We start from the raw sequence: 22852 nt of genomic DNA, 5'->3' as shown, positions 1-22852 counted from the left end.
GTTTTATAATATTAAAATATATTTAATATTTAAAAATAATTTGAAAATATATTTTAATATTTATAAAAATATATTATAAAACATTTTAAAAAATACATTTCAAGTTTTTGAAATAAATAAAATAAATAAGGACTTAAAAAAGAAAAAAGAAAGTCAAAACTTTAAATAAAAAAAAAGGCTGAAACAAATAAGTTGGCTATCAGACTTGAAAATTGGTGGCGCCAAATTATTTGGCTCCACTAGGAAATGGCAAAATTGCTACGGGGCCCCCGATACTCTAAAAAATCACAGTATTTTGGTGGAGCCATTCTTTATGGCTCCACCTCTTGGTTCTCTTCTATATATAGAGTGGTGTAGTTGTTGTGTTAAGTGGAAAAGTTCAAAAAATTTGTTAAAAATGAATAATGAGGTGTTTTTGGTGTATGTTGTTTTTGATGGTGAAATTGTAGAAGGTGATATTGGCTGTGTATTTCAAGGCCGGCAAAGAGTAGGTTTGCAATTCAAAAAAAATATGAAGCTAGCAGAAATGAAAAGGAAGATTAGTGCGAAAATAGCTATCCGTTGTGGAAGGGCGATGTCCAAATTATTTTACAAGTTTCCAATCTCTATAGATCCGTTCAAATTTTGTGCAATGCATCTGTTAGAGGATGATGACTTGGGCACTATGATGGAAATATGGTGGTCCACTAGGAGTGTGAACCCCCAACTAGTTGAATTATTTGCTGAGTTAGCAGACTTAGAGCCTGTTGAGAATGTTAGCCCAATAAGTCAACATTGCGAATTTGATTTTGATCTTAATGTTGGATGGACAAGCCAATTAGAATGCGGTGGAACATCGCAGATATCCAAAATTCCTAATTATGGTGGGAGTTCGTACAACAACCCAACCCTCGGTCCCCATCTACAAATACATCCGGAGGTGATAATAAGCACTGAGACAAATGTCAGAGAAATGACCAATAATGGTGAAGATTCTGATCAAGACGTTGAAGATTTTAGTGACCCCGATGTTGATGAGGTTCCAGACAATATCGATGATGAAGGCCCAGAGGAGGTTGAAGATGTTCACGGCCCTTCATTTTGTAACCCGAGTCATGGTATTATTTTACGAAATGAACCTGGGGGTAATATGTTGAATGTAGATCCAGATGCAGCGCATGCATCCGAGTTCCCTGAGTACGCTGATATAGTACCTGCTCATAGATTGGCGTCAAATTCACAGTTCGACGAGTTGTTCGTTGGGCAACAGTTCGAGATCAAGGCAGATTGTGTGTTTGCCATCAAACAATACAGCATGAAGTTGTCGATTGATTACAAGGTTGCCAAATTTACACCGACATTATACGTTGGGGAATGTTGGAGAGCCGACGATGGGTGTGGTTGGCGAGTTCGTGCTACATTTATACAGAGGACTCAACAGTGGCAAATACGAAAATTAAAAGGGTGTCATACCTGTACTGTCGCATGCATGTCTCAAGACCACCGAAAATTAGATGCCAAAAGTATTAGCAACTGCATCATGCCACTAGTGAAAGATAGCCCAATCATTCCTGTGTCGACATTGATTGCAGACATGCAAGATCGATTTCAATACAGAGTGTCATACAGGAAAGCGTGGGGGGCAAAACAAATGGCCATGCAACAATTGTACGGCGACTAGGATGATTCATACAATGAACTTCAAAGTTGGATTTCAGCAATGGTAAAGTATGTCCCAGGAACTGTCGTGGACTTGCAAACGTTGCCTTATAGAGGCCCTAATGGAGAACTGGAACTGGGAAAAAGAGTGTTTCGTCGACTGTTCTGGACTTTCGACCCATGTGTTAGGGCCTTCTCCCACTACAAACCGGTAGTGCAAGTTGATGAAACATGGCTTTATGGAAAATACACGCAGATACTTCTGATTGCAGTTGCACAAGACGGTAATGGAAATGTACTACCAATTGCTTTTGCCATCGTAGAGTCGAAGAACTCTGAATCATAGGCATATTTCATTCAAAACTTACGGAGACATGTTGTCAGGAAAGACAACATTTGCATTATATCTAACAGATCGAAGGGTCTTGTTGCTGCAATTCGGCAATCGGAGGTTCCGTGGAGGTTTGTCTATTATATTCGTCACATCGCTGTGAACTACCACAATGAGTATAAGAACAAAGACTGGCGCAAACGAATTGTCAACATGGGTAAAAATATCGTATTTAAATTCGTATTTGTAATTATTTCTAGTCCATTTCCTAATTTTAACGCATTTTATCATAATATATACATAGGGTACGAGCTGGAACCACACCGATTTAGACATAAGTTGGCGAGGTTAGAGACTGATAAGGCGGGCTGCAAACCTTCTCTTACACAGTGGTTGAGTAGCATGGAGCCGTGGCAATGGGCTCAATGTTTTGACGAGGGGTACCGTTATAGCCATATGACAACTAACCTTGTTGAGGCCGTTAACTCCTTCTTAAGGCGTACGCGTCACTTGCCAATTTCAGCCGTTTTTTCAGCCACATTTTACAGGTTAGCAACCTTAATGCCAAAAATGGGGTTGAAACAAGCAAAACAGTTAGAGGTAGGACACGTGTACGTCAAAAAAATCAGAGATGCCATGAAAGATAACACTCAAAGGGCTAGGTTGATGAATGTAGAACTATATTCTCGAAATTAGAAACTTTTCGAGTGACAGAGTATATCAGTCGTCAGTCAGGGATCCCGTCACGGTCTTATGGAGTTGATCTCCGAAACAGGCGGTGTGAGTGCGGGATGTTCCAAGCACTACGGTACCAGTGTGCGCATGTGGTTGCAGCTTGTGCTACCTATAGTTTGAATGTCGAACAATATATCGATGATGTATACACACTTGAATGTACGTTGTGTATTTGGGGTAACGAGTTCCCTATATTAAGGGATATATTGACATGAGAAGTGCAATTGCCTGCATTCGAGATGTTGCCTGATCGGTCACTATGTAGGAGAGTCAAAGGTAGACCGACAATAACGAGGATTCAAAACGACATGGATGTAAGAGAACAAGTCGATCCAAAGCGTTGCACCATATGTAGAACAGTTGCCACAATCGGAGCAAATGTCCCCATGGAAACGTCTACACTGGCCAGTCTTCACGGTCTGACAGAAATTAAATGTTGTAACTGAGGTCTGTCTATATTATGATCTTTTAGAAATAAAGTTTGTATTATTTAGTGTTAAAATTATATTTAAAATTAATAGTTGCAACTTTTAATACTTTAAAAGATTTTATAATAAATTAAATAAAAAAACACTAATATATAAGTTGTGAAACCTTAAGCCAATACAACTAACATCACATAATACTTGAAATTTACATAACTTAAAATTGGAAAGAACCAGGAGTGGTATCATCGCTCGGGGTATAACGGTTTACGAGCCTTCGTTGACGGGGTGGACGTTAAGGTGTATTGTACATATCTAAAGGATTGGCAACTGGGTCAATCGTGGCCTGAGGCGGGGTGGAGTACATGTTATTACCAAACATATCAACTAATGTCAGTGGTTGCTCTAAGTCAAATAGACTCGAACCGTCTATATCCGGGTGATATGAACTCGAACCACCCATGTCCGGATGATATGAACTCGAATCACCCATGTCCGGGTGATATGAACTCGAACCACCTATGTCCGGGTTATATGAACTGCTCTGGGACTCATCACAAAAAGTGTCAACCCATTGCTCTGATGTGTTTAAAACTTGGTCCTCCGAGTCGGGCTCCGCAATATGTTGATCCTCTACCTCCACCGTAGGTTGATTTCCACGTCTGTAGCCTTAACCTGGTACTATCATAAGTTGTCCACCATATAAATAAACTCACCATCGATTCATGTACCACTGCATATATTCAGTCAAGGGACTGAAGTCAAACATGCAGGAGTGCATCTCAGGCCGCCTGTCGTACCGGGTATTCCATAGTGCTACATAACATTGATGTTCCATGTTCTAATCTAATGTATGTCTCTCCTGCATGGTCTTACCGTGGACATCAGCAAACTGTTGTGGCTCAACCGGCACAAATTGTTTACACCCAAATTGTCGCATAACTCGATCACCATTGTACCACTCAAAGGTTGAGAAGTTGAGCACCGGCGCGTTGAAGCACCACATACAAGCTTCAGCGTGAACCCTCTGAGGAATAAGGGTTGCAATGTTTACTGCAGAATACGGCATCCACAAGAACTGCACAATATAACATTATGAGTCAATTCACATCACATACTGTAAGTGGATAAGTTAAATAAACGTTACTTAAACTATATTAATATATTTTACTTTCTCTCTGGCGTACGCCTCTATCATTTGACTGTAAATGATTAATGTCTGGCTCGCACCAATTCCCGGAGACGTTGCCCATCTGAAATCGAAACAAACACGTTGGCAGTTAAACTTTGAAAAATATTATCCACACTTATGAGTCGTTAAATGTTAAGTATAATTTTGTTTTTACCTATTTATAAGTGGCCACGAATATGGTTGGTGCCTAACAGCCACTAGAAACGGCATCCTGTATAGAGCCCAAGACTGCAGTAGACCCAAACAACCAGCCATATTACTAACCCCATGTTTTGTTGCACAACAGAGCTCATAGTATAATACAGCCAACATTACAGATCCCCAGCTGTAACTACTGGCACGAGAAAAATCCTCCAATAGAGGCAAGTACTTTAAGTGGACTCTATTACATGTGTTGTTCGGCAGAAGTACCCCCCAATCAGCTGCATAATATAGGCTTGAGCAACATACATCACCTCCTGCTCAGTGGTAGTGCTCGATAACTGCTTAAAATTTGCTCTCAACCATGCTAATGTCAAGCATGTGAAATTCTGTTCCCCATCACGAAGGGACCCTCCAAGCAGTCTGTGGCATACTACAGAAGGTTCCAACACTTTGCTTCGACCCGTGACCACATCACCGTCAACTCGTAACCCAAGTTGCATAGCGATGTCTTCTAATGTGATTGTGCAATCCCCGCACGGCATAATGAAGGTGTGGGTCTCCGTACACCACCGCTCAACCGAGGCAGATAGTAAGTTTGGCCTCAAGTCAAACCTCCGGATCAATGCGACGTCCCCAAATCCGGCCAACCGTAAGTATGGCATGATCCGCTCGTCCGGATCGTACTTGGGAAAATGACACCGCAACCTCAAAACCCAATAACCATCCTCAGATGGTAAATTTTTATAAAAATATGATAAATCAATTATCTATATAATTTAAACATAAAAAATATATTCAAGAGTAAAATTGAAAGGTTGAGAAAATAAAAACATCACACTTATATTATACCAACGTAACCATTCTAAGTATTTTTTATTTAAGTTAAATTAAATAAGTAATAATATATTAATAATAGAATGGAAATTTGTCATAAAATATTAATAATAACACATAGAAATCAAATGTGATTATTATATCCTAACCATAGTTATGCATTAAATTAATTAAAATAAATATATTAATAATAAAAGAATGGAAGAAATTACAGCAATATGAACTAAGGACTAGTAAAATTACAAGAAAAGAGAAATTCATTGAGCAGCAACTCAAACTCCACCAGTATAAAAAATAAGTCCAAACCAGAAAGCAACCCAAGAGAAGATGATTGGTTCAAGCAAGTTCAATTTGACACCAATGGCTACAATACGTATATATTTCTAATTTTAAAATTTTATGATATCTTATTCAAATTTTAAAGTGAGTAATAGCGAAAAATTATTTTTCAAGGAATACTAATATTTTTTATATGATAAAATTTAAAAACATAAAGTATTTTTAAACAAATACTTATGTTTTCTAGTTATTTATAAATTAACTAGTAAATAATCAAATATATTCACTTTTATTATTATTGTTTTAATAATATATATATTAAAATTAAAAGAATTTTTTCATAAATCGAGCTCGTCAAGTAATAGTTTTATGTATTAATCCCTACACACTGTCTAATAAATTAAGTATGAAATTAGTAAAAATAGAGTAAAGTTTTAAGTAAGTCAATTTTAAGGGTAGTAATTTAAAAAAATGAAAATATCCTAATTTATTTTTATAATATATCTATTCTATTATAATTTGTGTGATTAAATTAGATGTTTGGAGGTGAGTGCTACTAACTTTTTTTAAAGTATACAAATACAATTACAAATAATGTATATCTAAATCAATTATAACAAAAATAAAGTATTACAAAGTATAATCAAATTAATAATCTAAAATGTTCAATAGAAGCTAAATAACAACTAATTAGAGATAAGTATTTTAAAGCGGTCAAAACATGTTCAACAGAGTAGCGATTAGCAAAAAATGGGAAACTAAACCGAATTTTTTTAATTTATAATAAATTTTACTGTTTAAATGATCATCAATGAAGTGTGATCCGTATTTACTCCGAAGACATCTTCAAATCAGTATAATATAAAAAAACAAATATACAATACAATTATTTATTATATTACATTAACTATAAAATATAAAAACAAAAAATAAAATTTTAACAAACGTACATTTTTTACCCTCACTCAACTTCTTCATCTATACAAGGAGGACCAAGCCCCACCCATATATATAACAATTTTTTTTAAAAACAAAACAATAAAAGAGTCAAAATAATAAAAAATATATTTAATATATATTTTTTAAATTTATATTTATATTTAAATTTATTAATAGTCACATCACTAACATGATGTGATAAGTTATAATAAATATATATATATATATATATTAATTTAAACTTTAAAATTTAAATACATATATCTAATGTTAAAAAAGAATTTAAAAATAATATTTAAAATTGTAAAATTATATTATAAAACATTTTAAATATACATTACAAAATTTTAAAATTAATAATAAAATAAATAAACAAAATAAAATAAGAAAAAACATAAAATTTCAAAAAGTAAAAAAAAAGGAAAAGACAAAATTTTTAAAAATATTTAAAATATTATAATTTCTTATATTATTAAAAATTATAATTTTTAAATGTATTTAAAATTGTATTTAAAATTTTAAAAATAATCTCAAAATACATATCTAAAATTTACAAATATATATTAATAAAATATTTAAAAATTTTTAAAGTTAATAATAATAATTAAACATAAAAGAAAAACAAAATAATAAAAGAGTCAAAAAAAGAAAAAAATATATTTAATATTTTTAAAATAATATTTAATATATATTTTTAAAATTTATATTTATATTTAAATTTATTAATAGTCACATCACTAACATGATGTGACTAGTTATACTAAATATATATATTTTAATTTAAACTTTAAAATTTAAATATATATACCTAATGATAAAAAGAATTTAAAAATAATATTTAAAATTGTATGTAAAATTAATAAAATATTAAACATACATTTCAAATATTATAAAACTAATAATTTCAACACTAATTTAAAAATATATTTTTAAAATTTATAAAAATTAATTTCACAAATATATATATATAAAGTTAAAAATATTTTAAAAATAATAATTAAAATTTTAAAAAATATTATAAAGCATTTTAAATATATATTACAAATTTTAAAATTAATAATATAAATTAAATAAGCAAAATAAATTAAGAAAATAATATAAAACTTAAGAAAGAGACAAAATATAAAAAAATAAAAAGTAAAAAAAATAAGAACTTGAAAATCAAAAAGTGGCGACGCCATTTAGAATGGCTCCATCCAAAAATGGAAAAAAAAATTTAAGTCTCCCGTTTTTTCAAATTTTTTAGTATTTTCTTAGTATTTTATACTGGTGGCGCCATTCAACATGGCTCCACCAAAAAATAATTTTTTAATACCCCTGGCTGACGTGCCACCATATGGCTCCACCACTTTTTATTGTAAAAAATAAGTTATTTTTGTATATAATTAAAAAGATAAGTTATTTTAATAATTAATTTATTTTTAAGATTACTTTTATAAAAAGGCCATATAACTTCGTTGTTGAAAAAGTTAATCATGAATTTTGAAAATATCAATTCTCATGAACTTTAATATACGAAGAATATTTTATAATCCCACAAAGAAAAAAAAAATGAGTTCGTGCAAAGTTGTACTACTCTTATGATTGCACTTGTTCGATTAGGCTATTTCTCGAATTAGGTAATAAGAGATAATTTGGGACCGCCACTCTCTTGAAGTTTAAAATCATGACCTTTCTAAATCTTTTGTATCATAACTCAATCCTTAGTTCCACATGCTGAAAACAGATTCCAAAGTTTTGAAGGTTCTTTTTGCAGGGTCCAAGTAACACTTTTTTTTTCTTCTTAATTTTGTTGCCCAAAACCCGGGGTGGGGGGCATTAAAGGTATCCGTTGTTGAATAACTCTGAAACCCTTATGATTAATAAGTTTCAACAGGCTTTTCACCCCATTATCTTTCATGTTCAGTATATGTTTTTGCAATTTTTTTCTTTATGTCAGTCTCCAATATTTTCTTTCTCTAGCTCAGTGAAAAAAAAAAGCTACAGGGAAAAATTAAGGAAAGATGTTTTATGTGCTTCATGAAAGCAAAGCATCAACACCCACTTGCCCACTTTTTTTTCCTCCCTCCCTCCTTTGATTTTGAATCAATTTATAGCGGTCACAATGTTGTAATATCATAGTTATAATCGTCTATATTGATTAAATATTTTCTCTTCAGCAGTTCTATTTGATGAGTAATTTGTAACTACCATTTTCAACACTTTATAAATCCAATGACATGCCCTGACCTTTGACTAGAGTAACCTCCCCCCACATATAATCTAATAAAAAATATAATGTATTCACATTTCTAATTGTTAATTTATGGTATTGGGTTATGATGATTTAGGGTTCATCTTGCTCTTTTACCCAATTTATAGCAATTGATCATTGTAATATCCATTTGCATGAATGTTTCTTTTTTTAAAAAGTTGGAAAATCATTCAAGTCTAGCAGTAGCAGAAAAGTCTGCATAAAGAAAATAATAACATCGATCCAGCTACAAAAATTGAGCAAAACAATCCCTCACGCAACATGCAAGACATTTCGGCCAACTAAAAGAAATTATAGAATCGAAATAATATCTTGACCAGCATTAATATGGACGATTATAACTATGATAATATAACATTGTGACCACTATTTAAATTGATTCAAAATCAAAATGAGCCATCTCTCTTCTCTTACGAGTCTCACAACCGAGAGAACAATGTCCTTCAACAAGGTTGGTGCTTTACCCAGGTTTTGAATAGTAATCGCTCATTAATTTTCGTTCAGCCTTTTTGCATGGCTTGCTTTTGCAGTTCAAGTGGGGAGTTTCTAGAGTTCTCTCATAGAAACTCTTCGGTGTTTCTTTCTTAATCTTGAACTTATAATTTGGACCAATATTGGGTTAATTGCATCATATGTCTTCAAGTTATGATTCATATTCTAAAGCATAAGTTAATGAATTTCAAAACATTCTAAATAAATCCTCAAAGTATTAAAATCATGTCAATCAAGTCCTTTCATTTTGGTCATTAGCTTAGGCGTTATATATGTGAAAATAAAATAAAATAAAATAAAAAATACACAGATTTTTACGTGGAAACCCTTTTGGGAAAAAAACCACGGGCAGAGGAGAAGAAAATTCACTATGTCGAATTCGAATTATTACAAGAGGAATAGACTATGTTATTTATAGGCTTGTGAGGTCATATTCTAGTAAGACTGAAACACCTTATTCTAATCAATATCAAATAGATAGAATTTAATAAGGTTTAAAAATTTTTATTCTAAAATAAAATAAAAGAAGTGTAATTCTATATGGATTCTTCTTTTATTTTATTTTACCATTGTATTTTATTTAAATAAGGATTCGGGTCACTTAATTCTAACAATCTTCACCTTGACATGAATTCTCAATGAACAAGTTCTTCATCGTGAACTCTCAACGAACAAGTTCTCCACCTCTTCCATAAAACCCCTTAAGGGTTTAATGTCAACAATGAACACCAACCAAGTCTAAACAATGCTCGAACTTGGTTATAGGAAGTGACTTAGCCATCATATCTGCAGGATTTTTATGAGTACCAATTTTTCTCACAACAATATCACCACGAACAATAATATCACGAACAAAATGATACCGAACATCAATGTGTTTTGTTCTCTCATGAAACATTTGATCTTTTGTAAGAAAGATGGCACTTTGACTGTCACAAAATACTATGTTGATTTGAAGGTCTTTATTGAGTTCACTAAAGAGTCCCTTCAACCAAATAGCTTCTTTACAAGCCTTAGTAATCGCCATATACTCAGCTTCAGTGGTAGACAAAGTGACTGTAGTTTGCAAAGTGGCTTTCCAATTGATTGCACAACCTCTGATTGTAAAGACATAACCTGTGAGAGATCTTCTTCTATCAAGGTCTCCAGCAAAATCAGCATCAACATACCCAATGACTCCATTTCTAGTTCTTCCAAACTGTAAGCAAACATCAGTAGTACCTCGTAAGTATCTTAAAATCCACTGAACTGCTTTCCAGTGTTCTTTACTGGGATTCGCCATGTATCTGCTAACTGCACTGACTGCATATGATGAATCTAGACGTGAACAAACCATAGCATACATGAGAGATCCTACTGCACTAGAGTATGGAACATGTGACATGTACTCAATCTCATCATCTGATTGTGGAGACAAAGCCGATGAAAGTCTAAAATGGTCTGCTAAAGGAGCACTAACAGGCTTAGCACTCTGCATATTGAACCTGCAAAGAACTTTCTCAATGTATCCCTTTTGACTTAGGTACAATTTACTTGCTTTTCTATCTCTGAGAATCTCCATACCAAGTATCTTCTTTGCTAGTCCTAAATCTTTCGTCTCAAATTTTTTACTTAGTTGGGCTTTGACCTTTCTTATCTCTCATTTATCTTTTGCTACTATCAACATATCATCAACATAAAGAAGTAGATACACAAAAGAACCATCACTATTTTTCTTAAAGTAAACACAACTGTCAAAACTATTTCTTTTGAAATCATGAGAAGTCATAAAGGAATCAAACCTCTTGTACCACTGTCTTGGTAACTGTTTCAAACCGTAAAGGGACTTTTTCAGCAAGCAAACGTAGTCCTTTTTTTCTAAGACTGTAAAACCCTCTGGTTGTTGTATGTAAATATCCTCCTCAAGTTCTTCATACAAAAATACAGTTTTTACATCTAACTGCTCAAGCTCCAAATCATGCATGGCCACAATACCAAGCAAAGCTCGAATCGAACTATGCTTAACAACTAGGGAGAACACATCTGTGAAGTCCACTCCTGGAATTTGACTGTAACCCTTTGCAACAAGCCTTGCTTTATAACTGGGTTCTTCATCTCCTAAAGTGCCTTCTTTCTTTTTAAACACCCATTTACAACGAACAACCTTTTTACATTTAGGAAGTTTCACAAGATCCCATATTCTATTTTTGTGGAGTGATTCCATCTCCTCTTGCATAGTAGACATCCACTTTTCTGAGTCTTCACAGCTAACCGCCTCAGAATAATTAGATGACTCTTGATTCGTATCTATATCTTCAGCCACATTTAAAGCATAAGCAACTAGATGAGCCTTGACATACTTCTTTGGAGGTTTAATTTCTCTTTTAATTCTGTTTTTGGCAATAGAGTATTGTGGTGAATAAGCAACTCTATCTTCAATTTTTGTACTGGCTTGAGGAGTCGACTTTGTATTAATCTGATGTTCCACCTGCTTTTGATTTTCTTTATTGGAAGAGTCTTTAAGAGATAAGTTAGGTAGCATAGCAGTTTCATCAAAAACAACATCTCTGCTAATCACAACTTTTCTATTTTTAGGACACCATAACTTATACCCGTTTACACCAGTTTTATAACCAAGAAAAACACATTTAATTAATCTCGGTTCTAATTTTCCACTATCAATATGAGCATACGTAGGACACCCAAAGATCTTTAAATCAGAATAATTAGCAGGATTACCACACCATACCTCTTGTGGAGTCTTTTTCTCAATGGCAATGGATGGGGATCGGTTGATCAAAAAACACGCAGTAGAGGCTGCTTCAGCCCAAAACGACTTTGGTAAGTTGGCATTTGACAACATACATCGAACCTTCTCCATGAACGTTCTATTCATTCGTTCTACAACGCCATTTTGCTGTGGAGTATGGCGAACTGTCAAGTGTCTCACAATCCTTTCTGACTTGCACAATCTATTAAACTCATCAGAATAGAACTCTAAGCTATTGTCTGTGCGGAGGCATTTTATTTATTTTCCCGTCTGTTTTTCAATCATAATTTTCCAACACTTAAATGCGAAAAACACATCACTTTTCTGCTTCAAGAAGAACGCCTAAACTATTCTAGAAAAATCATCAATAAAGGTTGGCATATAATTAGCTCCACTTCTGGAAGGCACTCTAGATGGCCCCCACAGATCAGAATGAATATACTCCAACACTCCCTTCGTGTTATGGATTCCTCTGGTGAATCGAACTCTCTTTTGCTTCCCAAAAATACTGTGCTTACAGAAATTCAGTTTGTAAATTCCTTGCCCATCAAGAAGTCCTCTTTTGCTCAATTCTGCCATGCCATTCTCACTCATATGCCCTAGGCGTATATGTCAAATTTTAGTAATATCATCATCTGACAAGAAAGAGGAAGCGACAGCTACATCACCAGAAACAGTAGAACCCTGCAAAATATATAACTTGGCAGTTTTTCTCTGCCCTTTCATCACAACAAGGGAACCTTTGGAAATCTTTAAAACCCCACTTTTAGCTGTGTATCTGTACCCTTTTGAATCAAGAGTACTCAATAAAATTAAATTTCTTTTCAATTCTGCAACATGTCGTGCATCACTGAGTGTTCTAACAACTCCATCAAACATCTTAACTTTAATTGTTCCAACAACTGTGATTTTACATGAAGTATTATTTCCCATCAAAATAACACCTTTAAACACTGTTTCGTAAGTTGTAAACCAATCCCGATTGGGACTCATGTGAAAGGTGCAGCTTGAATCAAGTATCTACTCCTTTCTCACTTTAGAATTGTTGACTGAAGCGACTAGAAATTTTCTCATGTGAAGCTTCACCGAAATTTTCTGTTTGTTTTCCCTTTTGATTCGCAGCCTCCCTTTTAATCTTGTTCTATAGCTTATAACACTCAGATTTAATGTATCCTTTCTTCTTGTAGAAGTTACAAGTTTTACCTCTGTTTGAAGACTTTGATCTACCCTTAGATTTAGCACAAGAATTCTGTTCCTATGTCCTTCCACGATCATTATCAGCATTCCGATCTTGTCTCCTACGAATAATGAGACCCTCTCCCTGAGAGTCAGGTTTAACCACAAGATGCTTCATCTTATCATACGAGGTCAAAGAATTATAAACCTACCAACTATGAGAGACTCTCGGCTATATAAAATCGTGTCTCTAAAGGTTGAATAAGACGGGGGCAACGAACAAAGTAGAATCAACCCTAGATCTTCCTTATCATACTGAGCCTCCATGGCCTCTAAGTTTGAGAGAATTTTTTTAAACATTGTTAAGTGTTCGTGTACAGATGCACCTTCCTCCAAATGATGAACATAAAGACGTTGTTTCATATGCAGCTTGCTTGTTAGAGTTTTTGACATACATATTTGTTCTAGCTTCTTCAATAATGCAGCGGCGGTCTTCTCTTTCATTACATCTTGTAAAATTTCGTTGGACAAATGTAGATGTAATTGTGTTAACACCTTTCGATCCTTACGCTTCTTCTCTTCATCTGTTAATGTTGAAGGCATCTTATCTATCCCTAGCAAGGTATCGTCCAGATCCATCTACGCAAGAACTGCTTGCATCTTAATCTGCCACAATGCAATTTTGGTGTTGCGATCCAACAGTAAAATTTCATACTTCAAAGACGTCATTGCCGTGATCGAGATGAACAACCCGGAAGCTCTAATACCACTTTGTGAAAATAAAATAAAATAAAATAAAAATAAACAGATTTTTACGTGGAAACCCTTTTGGGAAAAAAACCACGGGCAGAGGAGAAGAAAATTCACTATGTCAAATTCGAGTTATTATAGGAAGAATAGACCATGTCAATTTATAGGCTTGTGAAGCCATATTCTAGTAAGACTGAAACACCTTATTCTAATCAATATCAAATAGATAGAATTTAGTAAGGTTTGAAAAACCTTATTCTAAAATAAAATAAAAGAAGTGTAATTCTATATGGATTCTTCTTTTATTTTATTTTACCATTGTATTTTATTTAAATAAGGATTCGGGTCACTTAATTCTAACAATATATCAGCTCAAATATGATATAGTTCATGTTTAAAGCATATGGATTAAATTGTAAATGCATGTATACCAAGTATATGAATGCCTTGGATGTAATGTGATAAGAAAAAAATAACACTTCTAAATTTTTAGTATGTTAGATCTAAATTGCACATGCAATAGGTACACACATAATTATAATTTGATCCTTATATTTTAAATATGTTTCATATCAAATCCAAACTAACATTTAATGCTTAAATTGACATTTAGTGAACAAACGACCTGATTGATACAATAATAATATTTTCTGGACTTGATTAGCATGTTTTAAAGTTCATAAACCAATTTAGAATTTGGGCTATAGTTTGAGGACATTTAGTAGAATTGGCCATACGTATTGGAGGGATCCACTCACATTAATATAAAGACTAATGTGTTTTACACCATTTTTAAACCATCATATCAAAATAAATAAAATGTTGAGATTAAATTAAAACTTTCCCTTTTTAACATTAAAAGCACTCATTTTACCATCCTAAATACCTAAGGCAATCATTTATGGGAGAAGGAAAAGGGAGGCAAGTAGTGGTCTTAGCCCTCCTAAAATGAAAATTTTTAGTTTTAGCCTCTTCAAAGTTTATAAAATTTTAAGTAAATACATGGTAAAATCATAGTCCCCCAAATGATGCATTTTTTATTTGGTCCTTTTAAAAACTATAAAGATATATGTCAATACAATGGTGAAATTGCATTTTAACTCACATAAAAATAAATAACTTAATCTCGACCACTCCAGAAATTTTTTTTAGCTCCCTCTGCAAACATTATTAACTTTATGTCTTTCCTTTGCAATTTGTACTCACGGTAAAATGATTATTTTTTAGTCATAATGTCAAAATTAGCTCTAACGTTTACATTTTTTGTCAAATTGGCCATTATTCTTTTCTGAGATAAATTTGACCTTAACCTTTAAAAAAAAAAGTCGAATTTGACCATCAACCTTTCAAAAATAGATGAATTTTAGTTTCTTTAATGAAAATATTGACTAAAACATTAAAATTTTAAACATGGTAGCCCGTTTGGCAATCCGCATATACTTCATGATAATTTTTTTAAAATTTTTATGATTTTTTTGATGTTTTTATAATTTAGAATTTTTTTTAATATCGATATAAGATAAATAGTTTCATGTCAACATGAATTACATGTAGACTTCCATGTGAGTTGCCACGCTAACATCGCTAAAAAATCAATATTTTAATTAGCATTTTCATTTAAAAAAATCAATTTAAAAGGTTTATGACCAAATTTAGCTCAAAAAAAGAATAATGATCAAATTGACAAAAGAATATAAAGATTGAAGGCTAAATTTGACATTATGCCTTTAATTTACTATAAAACTTTGATGCTCTCTTTCATCTCATTTTCTTGATATTTCTTAATTTTCTTCTCTTGCATCGAATTTTATAATGTGTTTTAATTGATCCAGTTCAATTTTTTGTGTGTTTTGTGAAAAAAATATCAAAGGAAAAAAGTTTCAATGCTTGTTGTTTAGTTTGGATTGAAAAGAAACTAGGAAAAAAGGAAACAGATAAAAATAATAATGGTAGTAAATGATATATATTTTATTCTTAACAAAAAATTAAAAAGTTTTTTACATGGTATCAATACCATAAATTGATGCAATTTATATCATATTGGCAAACTTAAATAAAATTTGAGACCATATTTCATGTTAGGGTTGGACAATTTTGTATGATATTTGTAACACCCCGATACCTTACTCAATCATCGGGTTCGAGTTACATGGTGTCACATTTGTTATTGGAGCAACTACGGCCAAACTATATTTGATTTATACTATTGAATGATTAATTTCAACCAAAACATACATATAAATATACAACCGTTTTTTGGGTCTTATACGAGCTTATGGGTTCTTTCATGTTAACCCACGGTCCAAATAAGACCAAATTGTAAAAAATTCAAAACATCAGGTTGACATCACAACGTTAGGGAGTTCCTCGTCACGACGCAATATATTAAGTAGGCCTCGTCATATCGATCAAAACTTGACGTTGCGGCGTGGCATGACAACTTGGTCTCGTCGCAACGTGACATACTGTTTTCAAATGGTTAAGTTTTGGTACATGTTTACAATTACCTAAAACTTTGCAAATTCATTTGCAATTATAATTTGAACCAAATCTATATACCTAATGAGTTTCATTATGTCTAAAGTACCATTTATACATACATGCTTTCATCCATTTCAACAATTTCATTCAAGTACACCAATTAATTCATCCATATTTATTCAACTAGTTGGCATTTATATACATATATGGACACATTACCAATTAGCCTATTAACATACCAAAAAATATGTCTAACCAAAAGTTGTGTCATTCACAATTTCATGTATATAAACATATGACCAAATCAAAATACTAATTCCAACTTAACCTAGGTACATGTCATAAAACCAACAAAAGAAGCTGTACAAACATTGTTGAGCCTGAGATCTTTGTCTAGATGCTAAAATTGACCACCCTCTTACTCGTCGCCCTTCGCGAGCGATGGGAGGAAGAAAAATCAACAAACAAATACAAGGATCAAATAGAACTAATACGTGCAATGTCTGCAAGTGTGACAAGTTAGTTGTAATATAATTGTACAATGAGGTACCGTACTCCGAGGATCAAACCCAAGAGAGTCTGTGATTGAACAATTTCTACTAGCAAGCATGCAAAATAAAGAGCCTAACCAACTTATGACTAAACATTATAGTATGGAAAATCATGAAGTCAAGGATAAATATACTAATCTACGATCTAGCTACCAAGGACTAAAATGTAAAACATGCAAATTTACAAAACTAACAGGTAAATAACAAATGATGGTTGATTGATCTCGATGTGGTTCACCCATCCTTGAATTAGGGATCCAAATTGCTTAAACTCCTAAAATGGTTCCATTTTACCTCTCGGTACCAAATTGGATAAGTTAATCCAGTTTATCTTTCAATCTTACCGGCTAACCCGGGACTAATGAATCGATGTTTCAACAAGATATCCTTTCAGTCTCACTTGCCTAAATCTTCTCATAAGGTCATCAATCCTAAGTTTTAAGTTCATTCAAATTAGTCCAGTTTATTACAATTTGGTCATTTATCCCAAAATCAGCTCACCACATCTCCATCAACCAACCCCTGGAAAGGTTTAGTTACCCATATGAAAAAATAAGCTAACAAACATAAAAGAAGAAAGCTTTGCAGCCGTGAAAATAGAACTTAAGAAAAAGATGAAAGTTGGAATTTTTAAGCTATAAAGCTTGAAAGAAAAGTAAAGCTGGGCATTCACTAGTGAAATAAATGCTAAGAAATCTAAAAGGTAAAGTCTTTAACAAATTAAACTAAAGGAAACTTAAATACATTAAACTAGAAGATTGAAATGTCCTACAAGCAAAGAAAGAGACTAAAGTTGCAAATAAATCCAAGCTACAAAGGTTAACTAACTTAGCTAAGTACAAGAGCAGCAAGAACAAGAAGGAAAATACAGGAAAAATAAACACTACAGTTATGGAAGATGGAGAAAAATAAGAACCCTAGAAAAGTGCAGAGAAAAACTAAAGAAAACCTAAAAGAAAATATCTTTGTGCCCAATTTTTGACCCTTTTTATGCCCAAAAAGCCCTTGAACAGGCCTTCAAAAATTAGTCTTCGGTTGGACAAAGACTATCCTACACGTCAATTTTTGTCCCTCATGATATTGGTATCGTGATATCTAAGGATAGGATATCGTGATACCATTAGCAAACTTGAATTAGGGTGTTCCTTGGGCAAGTGGGTATCGTGAAACCCAAAGTGGATATCGCAATTCCATTATAGGTGGTTTTCATCTTTGGGGCCTATTGAAGGTATCGTGATTCCAAAGGTAGGATATCATGATACCCTCTCATTTGGTCTTACTCGATTTTGGCCTCCAACGCATCCCTACAAACATTCAATCATATTTTAGGTCCCTCAATGACACCATTGGCCAATTTGGGTCTCAAAATAAGTAAAAAGAGGCATTTACACTTATTAAATCGAAGACTTAAAAACTACAAAAAAAAACTAGTAAACAATACTATTTTGCTTGAAAACAAGCTCCTCAAGTATGCCAAGAAAGCCTAATTTGCCATATCAAATTACGATAGATCAAAAGTCGTTGCTTGGGACCTCGATATGAACCTAACCTATGCACAAAAAACAAACCGTATGCTCAGCAATAAAGCTCAGTGATATTTTCATGATTCAAGTCAAGATAATACAAGTTTTAATCAATTGTATACATTTAATTTCAAATTCAAATATCAACCAATTCATATTTAATACCATTTCATTACAATTCATGTTAATTTTCAATCCATATATTGTAACACTGTTCGCCCGTATCCGACGCCGGGACAGGGTTCGAGGTGCTAACAGACTTAACTCAAGCATAAGCATATAAAATCGGGCAATAAAATTTCTTTTAACTTAAAACTTCTCGTTCACATGCATTATGTCCCTTAAACAGGCTCACGAGGCCCAAAACATACATTAGAGACGGTTCAGGACTAATCCGAGAACTTGAGAAAAACTTGAAAAATTCATGCTTTAAAGCTCCACATACCCGTATGGGTATAGACCGTGTGGTTTGGGACACGCCCGTGCCCTTAGCCCGTGTGCAACACTGACTTTAAAACACGGCCATGACATACGCCCGTGTGGCCTGCCCGTGTACAACACTGACTTTAAAACACGATCATGACACACGCCCGTGTGGCCTACCTGTGTACTAAACTGACTTAAAATTTTAAGTGCAGGGGACGCAAGGCCATAACACACACCCATGGGAGTGAGCCGTATGTCACACACGATCTAGACACACGCTCGTGTGCCTTGCCCGTGTGGACAAAAGGAGACCATTCTTCCAAGCCATTTTGTCACCCATTTTACACAACCTACACAAGATCATTTCAATATACTAATTTCACCACAATAGACACCAATTCATCCATAGAAAGAACATTATATGCATTTACCAAAATGAATAATAGCCATTATTCTAAGCTTGATACAAAATAAAGGGCTTTTGACTTAAGCCAAAGTACATAACTAATTTCTCATTAAAACAAACATCCTAGTCTAGTCCTATACATGCCATACTCAAAAGAAGATTTATACTATACCAAGTGCTTTGATTGATAGTGTGATCGATATCTCCGACTTCAAGGGATCCTTGAGCTAATTAAGCGGCACTGAAAGAAAAGGGAAAGGAAAGAGAGTAAGCGTAAAGTTTAGTAAGATGCATATAAATAAATATACAACAACAATTTCACCATTAGTCATCATACTCATAGCTCAAAAGTGAGCATAAACTTGACTTACTCATTACCGTCTACTCAAATCACATTTTCTAATTTGAGCTCATTACTCATGCATACCAAATAGGTACCTGTACCACTCACAACACTATTATACTTTCCTTATTATATCACTTTCGTAATCTTAAAGTCGAACCTTTCGAAATACTAACGATATTCTATAAGCTTCAAACATGGGATAAGTTACCGATGCCATGTCCCAGACATGGTCTCACACAGGCTATCATTATCAAGGCCGATGCCATGTCCCAGACATGGTCTTATACTAGCTCTCATATATACGTGCTGATGCATGTCCCGGACATGTCTTACACTAGCATGACTCTTAACCGATGCATGTTCTAGACACGTCTTACACTGGCTATCATCATCGAGGCCAATGCATGTCCCAGACATGTCTTACACTGGCACTCATCTCTACGCCGATGCCATGTCCCAGACATGGTCTTAAAATGGCACTTATAATGTGGTCGATGTATGTCCCAGACATGTCTTACACTGGTACACAAGAAATCTGAATGTTATGGCATGAATATCTGATTTGTTTCCTAGGGTCCCAACTAGATCTTTCTACTATCTCAATCATTAATATGCATTCTCAGTTGTCAATCTAGCAATTCAAACTATATCAATTCAAAGACAATTCGAATACATACATTAACAATGTAGTTGTATTATCTACATACAACTTACCTCAGGTTACAAAATGTACTCGACTAGTTGGTTTAGTCGATTTGCTTAGCTTTCCCCCGGTCTAGGTTCGGATTTGGCAATTCTTGATCTATGATAAAAAAAAAACTACGATCATTTAGTCACTAAACACAATTAGGCAATCTAAAATTCACATCTTAGGTAAAATGACTATTTTGCCCCTAGATCTTAGCAAAATGACCATTTTGCCCCTATGCTCAAAATTTAATTTTTATTGAATTTCTTTGTATCTTAGGCCTAGTTGACCCCTTTTTACTCTTATAGCATCACCAAATTCTCACTATTTCACACCCTTATCACCTAATTTCACAAACTTTGCAAAATGGTCCTATAAGGGTTTTCATGAGAAGTTCTTTCACAAAAGTTGTTTATTACACAACTAAGACTCATTTTCTTCCATAAAAACTCAGCAAGAATCACAAATATTTTCATGGTAAAACCCTAAACTTTCAACCATTTTGCAAAATAGACCTCTCATTAGAAAGCCTGTGCTTCAAGGAGTTCAAAAATGTAAAAATCATTAAGAGAAACTTTCAAAATCACTTACTTGAGAGGCTTAATGTTGCTAAAATTTTTGAAGCTTTCAAAACCCCATTCTTTGCTGAAAATTTTAGTGGAGGAAGAAGATGGAAAGGGATGATATCATCCTCCTTTCATCTATCTCTATTTTAGTCGAAATAAGTCACCTAACCCACCTAATTTTAAAATTTTTGTCTCCTCTTGACCGTATGGCCGGCTGTGCTCCTTTAAAAAGGGTCTAATTGCTCTTTAAAAGCCCCAAATTTTAGTTCTCCAGCTAATTGACACATTTGGATACTAAAATGAAACTTTTTCCTTTTATGCGATTTAGTCCTTTCTCGCAATTAAGCTAAAAAACATTAAAATTAGCTCCCCATATTTCTCATGCACTACTATAATTGTACTATAACCTCATAATAATAAAAAATAGTTTTCCAAACTTTGAATTTGTGGTCCCGAGACCACTGTTCCAACTAGGCCCTAAATCGGGTTGTTATATTTCTCCCCCCTTAAGGATTTTTGTCCCCGAAAATCTTACCGGAGAATAGATTCGGATACTGGTCTCGCAGAGACTCCTCAAGTTCCCATGTGGCTTCTTCGACCCCATGTCTATGTCACAAAACCTTCACAAGTGGTATATTCTTATTTCTTAACTGTTTGACCTCAAGAGCTAGAATCTTGATCGGCTCCTCACTATAAGTCATATCCGGAAGAATCTCAATTTCAGTTGGCGCAATTACATGCGAAGGGTCTGATCTATACCGGCGTAACATGGAAACATGAAACTCAGCCAGGCCGAATCTTTTCTAATTCTGGCGGCAAATCCAAACAGTAGGCAACAGGCCCTACTCTCTCGATAACCTCATAAGGTCCTATGAAACGAGGACTCAACTTGCCCCTGTTTCCAAACCTGAAGACTTTCCTCCACGGAGAAACTTTTAAAAATACTTTATCACCGACTTCAAACTTAATTTCCTTTCATCTCAAATCCGCGTAGGATTTTTGTCTATCCGAGGCGGCTTTCAGACTGTCACGAATCACTTTAACTTTCTCCTCAGCTTCTTTGACTAAATCAACCCCATGAATTTGATTCTCTTTCAACTCAGTCCAGTATAAGGGCGTTCGACACTTTCGCCCGTACAAGGCCTCATAAGGCACCATTTCAGACTCAACTAATAGCTATTGTTGTAGGAAAATTCAACCAATGGCAAGTATTTTTCCTAACTACCTTGAAACTCGAGAACACATCTCAACATGTCTTCTAAGATCTGTATTATTCTTTCCGACTGTCCGTCAGTTTGCGAATGAAAAGCAGTGCTGAAACTCAACTTGGTTCCTAAAGCCTTTTTCAACTTCTTCCAAAACCTCAAGGTGAATCTCGGGTCTCGATCTGAAACAATCTACAATGGTACACCATGAAGCCTCACAATCTCAGCACCATACAAGTCAGCCAATTTTTCAAGAGAGTAGTTGGTACGCACTGGTATGAAGTGTGCTGACTTAGTTAGTCTATTGACAATAACCCATACTGCATCTTTCTTTTTCAGGGATAGTGGCAAGCTGGCCACGAAGTCCATAGTGATACGATCCTATTTCCACTCATGAATCATAATAGGCTGAAGTAAACTTGAAGGTACTTGATGTTCAGCCTTTACTTGTTGACACACTAAACATTTGGAAACAAACTCTGAGATGTCTCTTTTCATACCCGACCATCAATACATTTTCTTAAGGTCGTTGTACATTTTTACACTACCGGGGTAGATGGACAAATAACCACCATGAGCCTCTGTCAGAATCTTTTGAATTAGCTCATCGTTCTTGGGTACAAAAATTCTGTCTTTGAACATTATACAACCATCGGTACTAATACGAAAATCTGATTCAATCTCTGACTCACACTGAGTTCTCTTGGCTTGCAATTTCTCGT

The 22852-nt window shown here is 34.0% G+C and overlaps 1 protein-coding gene across 1 annotated transcript; it reads left to right on the top strand.

The window, feature by feature from the left end:
- The first annotated feature begins 397 nt into the window (after positions 1 to 397).
- Positions 398 to 1660, top strand: LOC108455348 (uncharacterized). The gene has a single exon (XM_017753922.1). The coding sequence runs from the start codon at positions 398 to 400 to the stop codon at positions 1658 to 1660; it is 1263 nt and encodes a 420-aa protein (XP_017609411.1).
- Positions 1661 to 22852: the final 21192 nt, after the last annotated feature.

The sequence above is a fragment of the Gossypium arboreum genome, chromosome 6, assembly GCF_025698485.1.
Source record: "Gossypium arboreum isolate Shixiya-1 chromosome 6, ASM2569848v2, whole genome shotgun sequence".
Taxonomy (NCBI): Eukaryota; Viridiplantae; Streptophyta; class Magnoliopsida; order Malvales; family Malvaceae; genus Gossypium; species Gossypium arboreum.
This window is presented reverse-complemented; position numbering and strand designations above follow the sequence as displayed.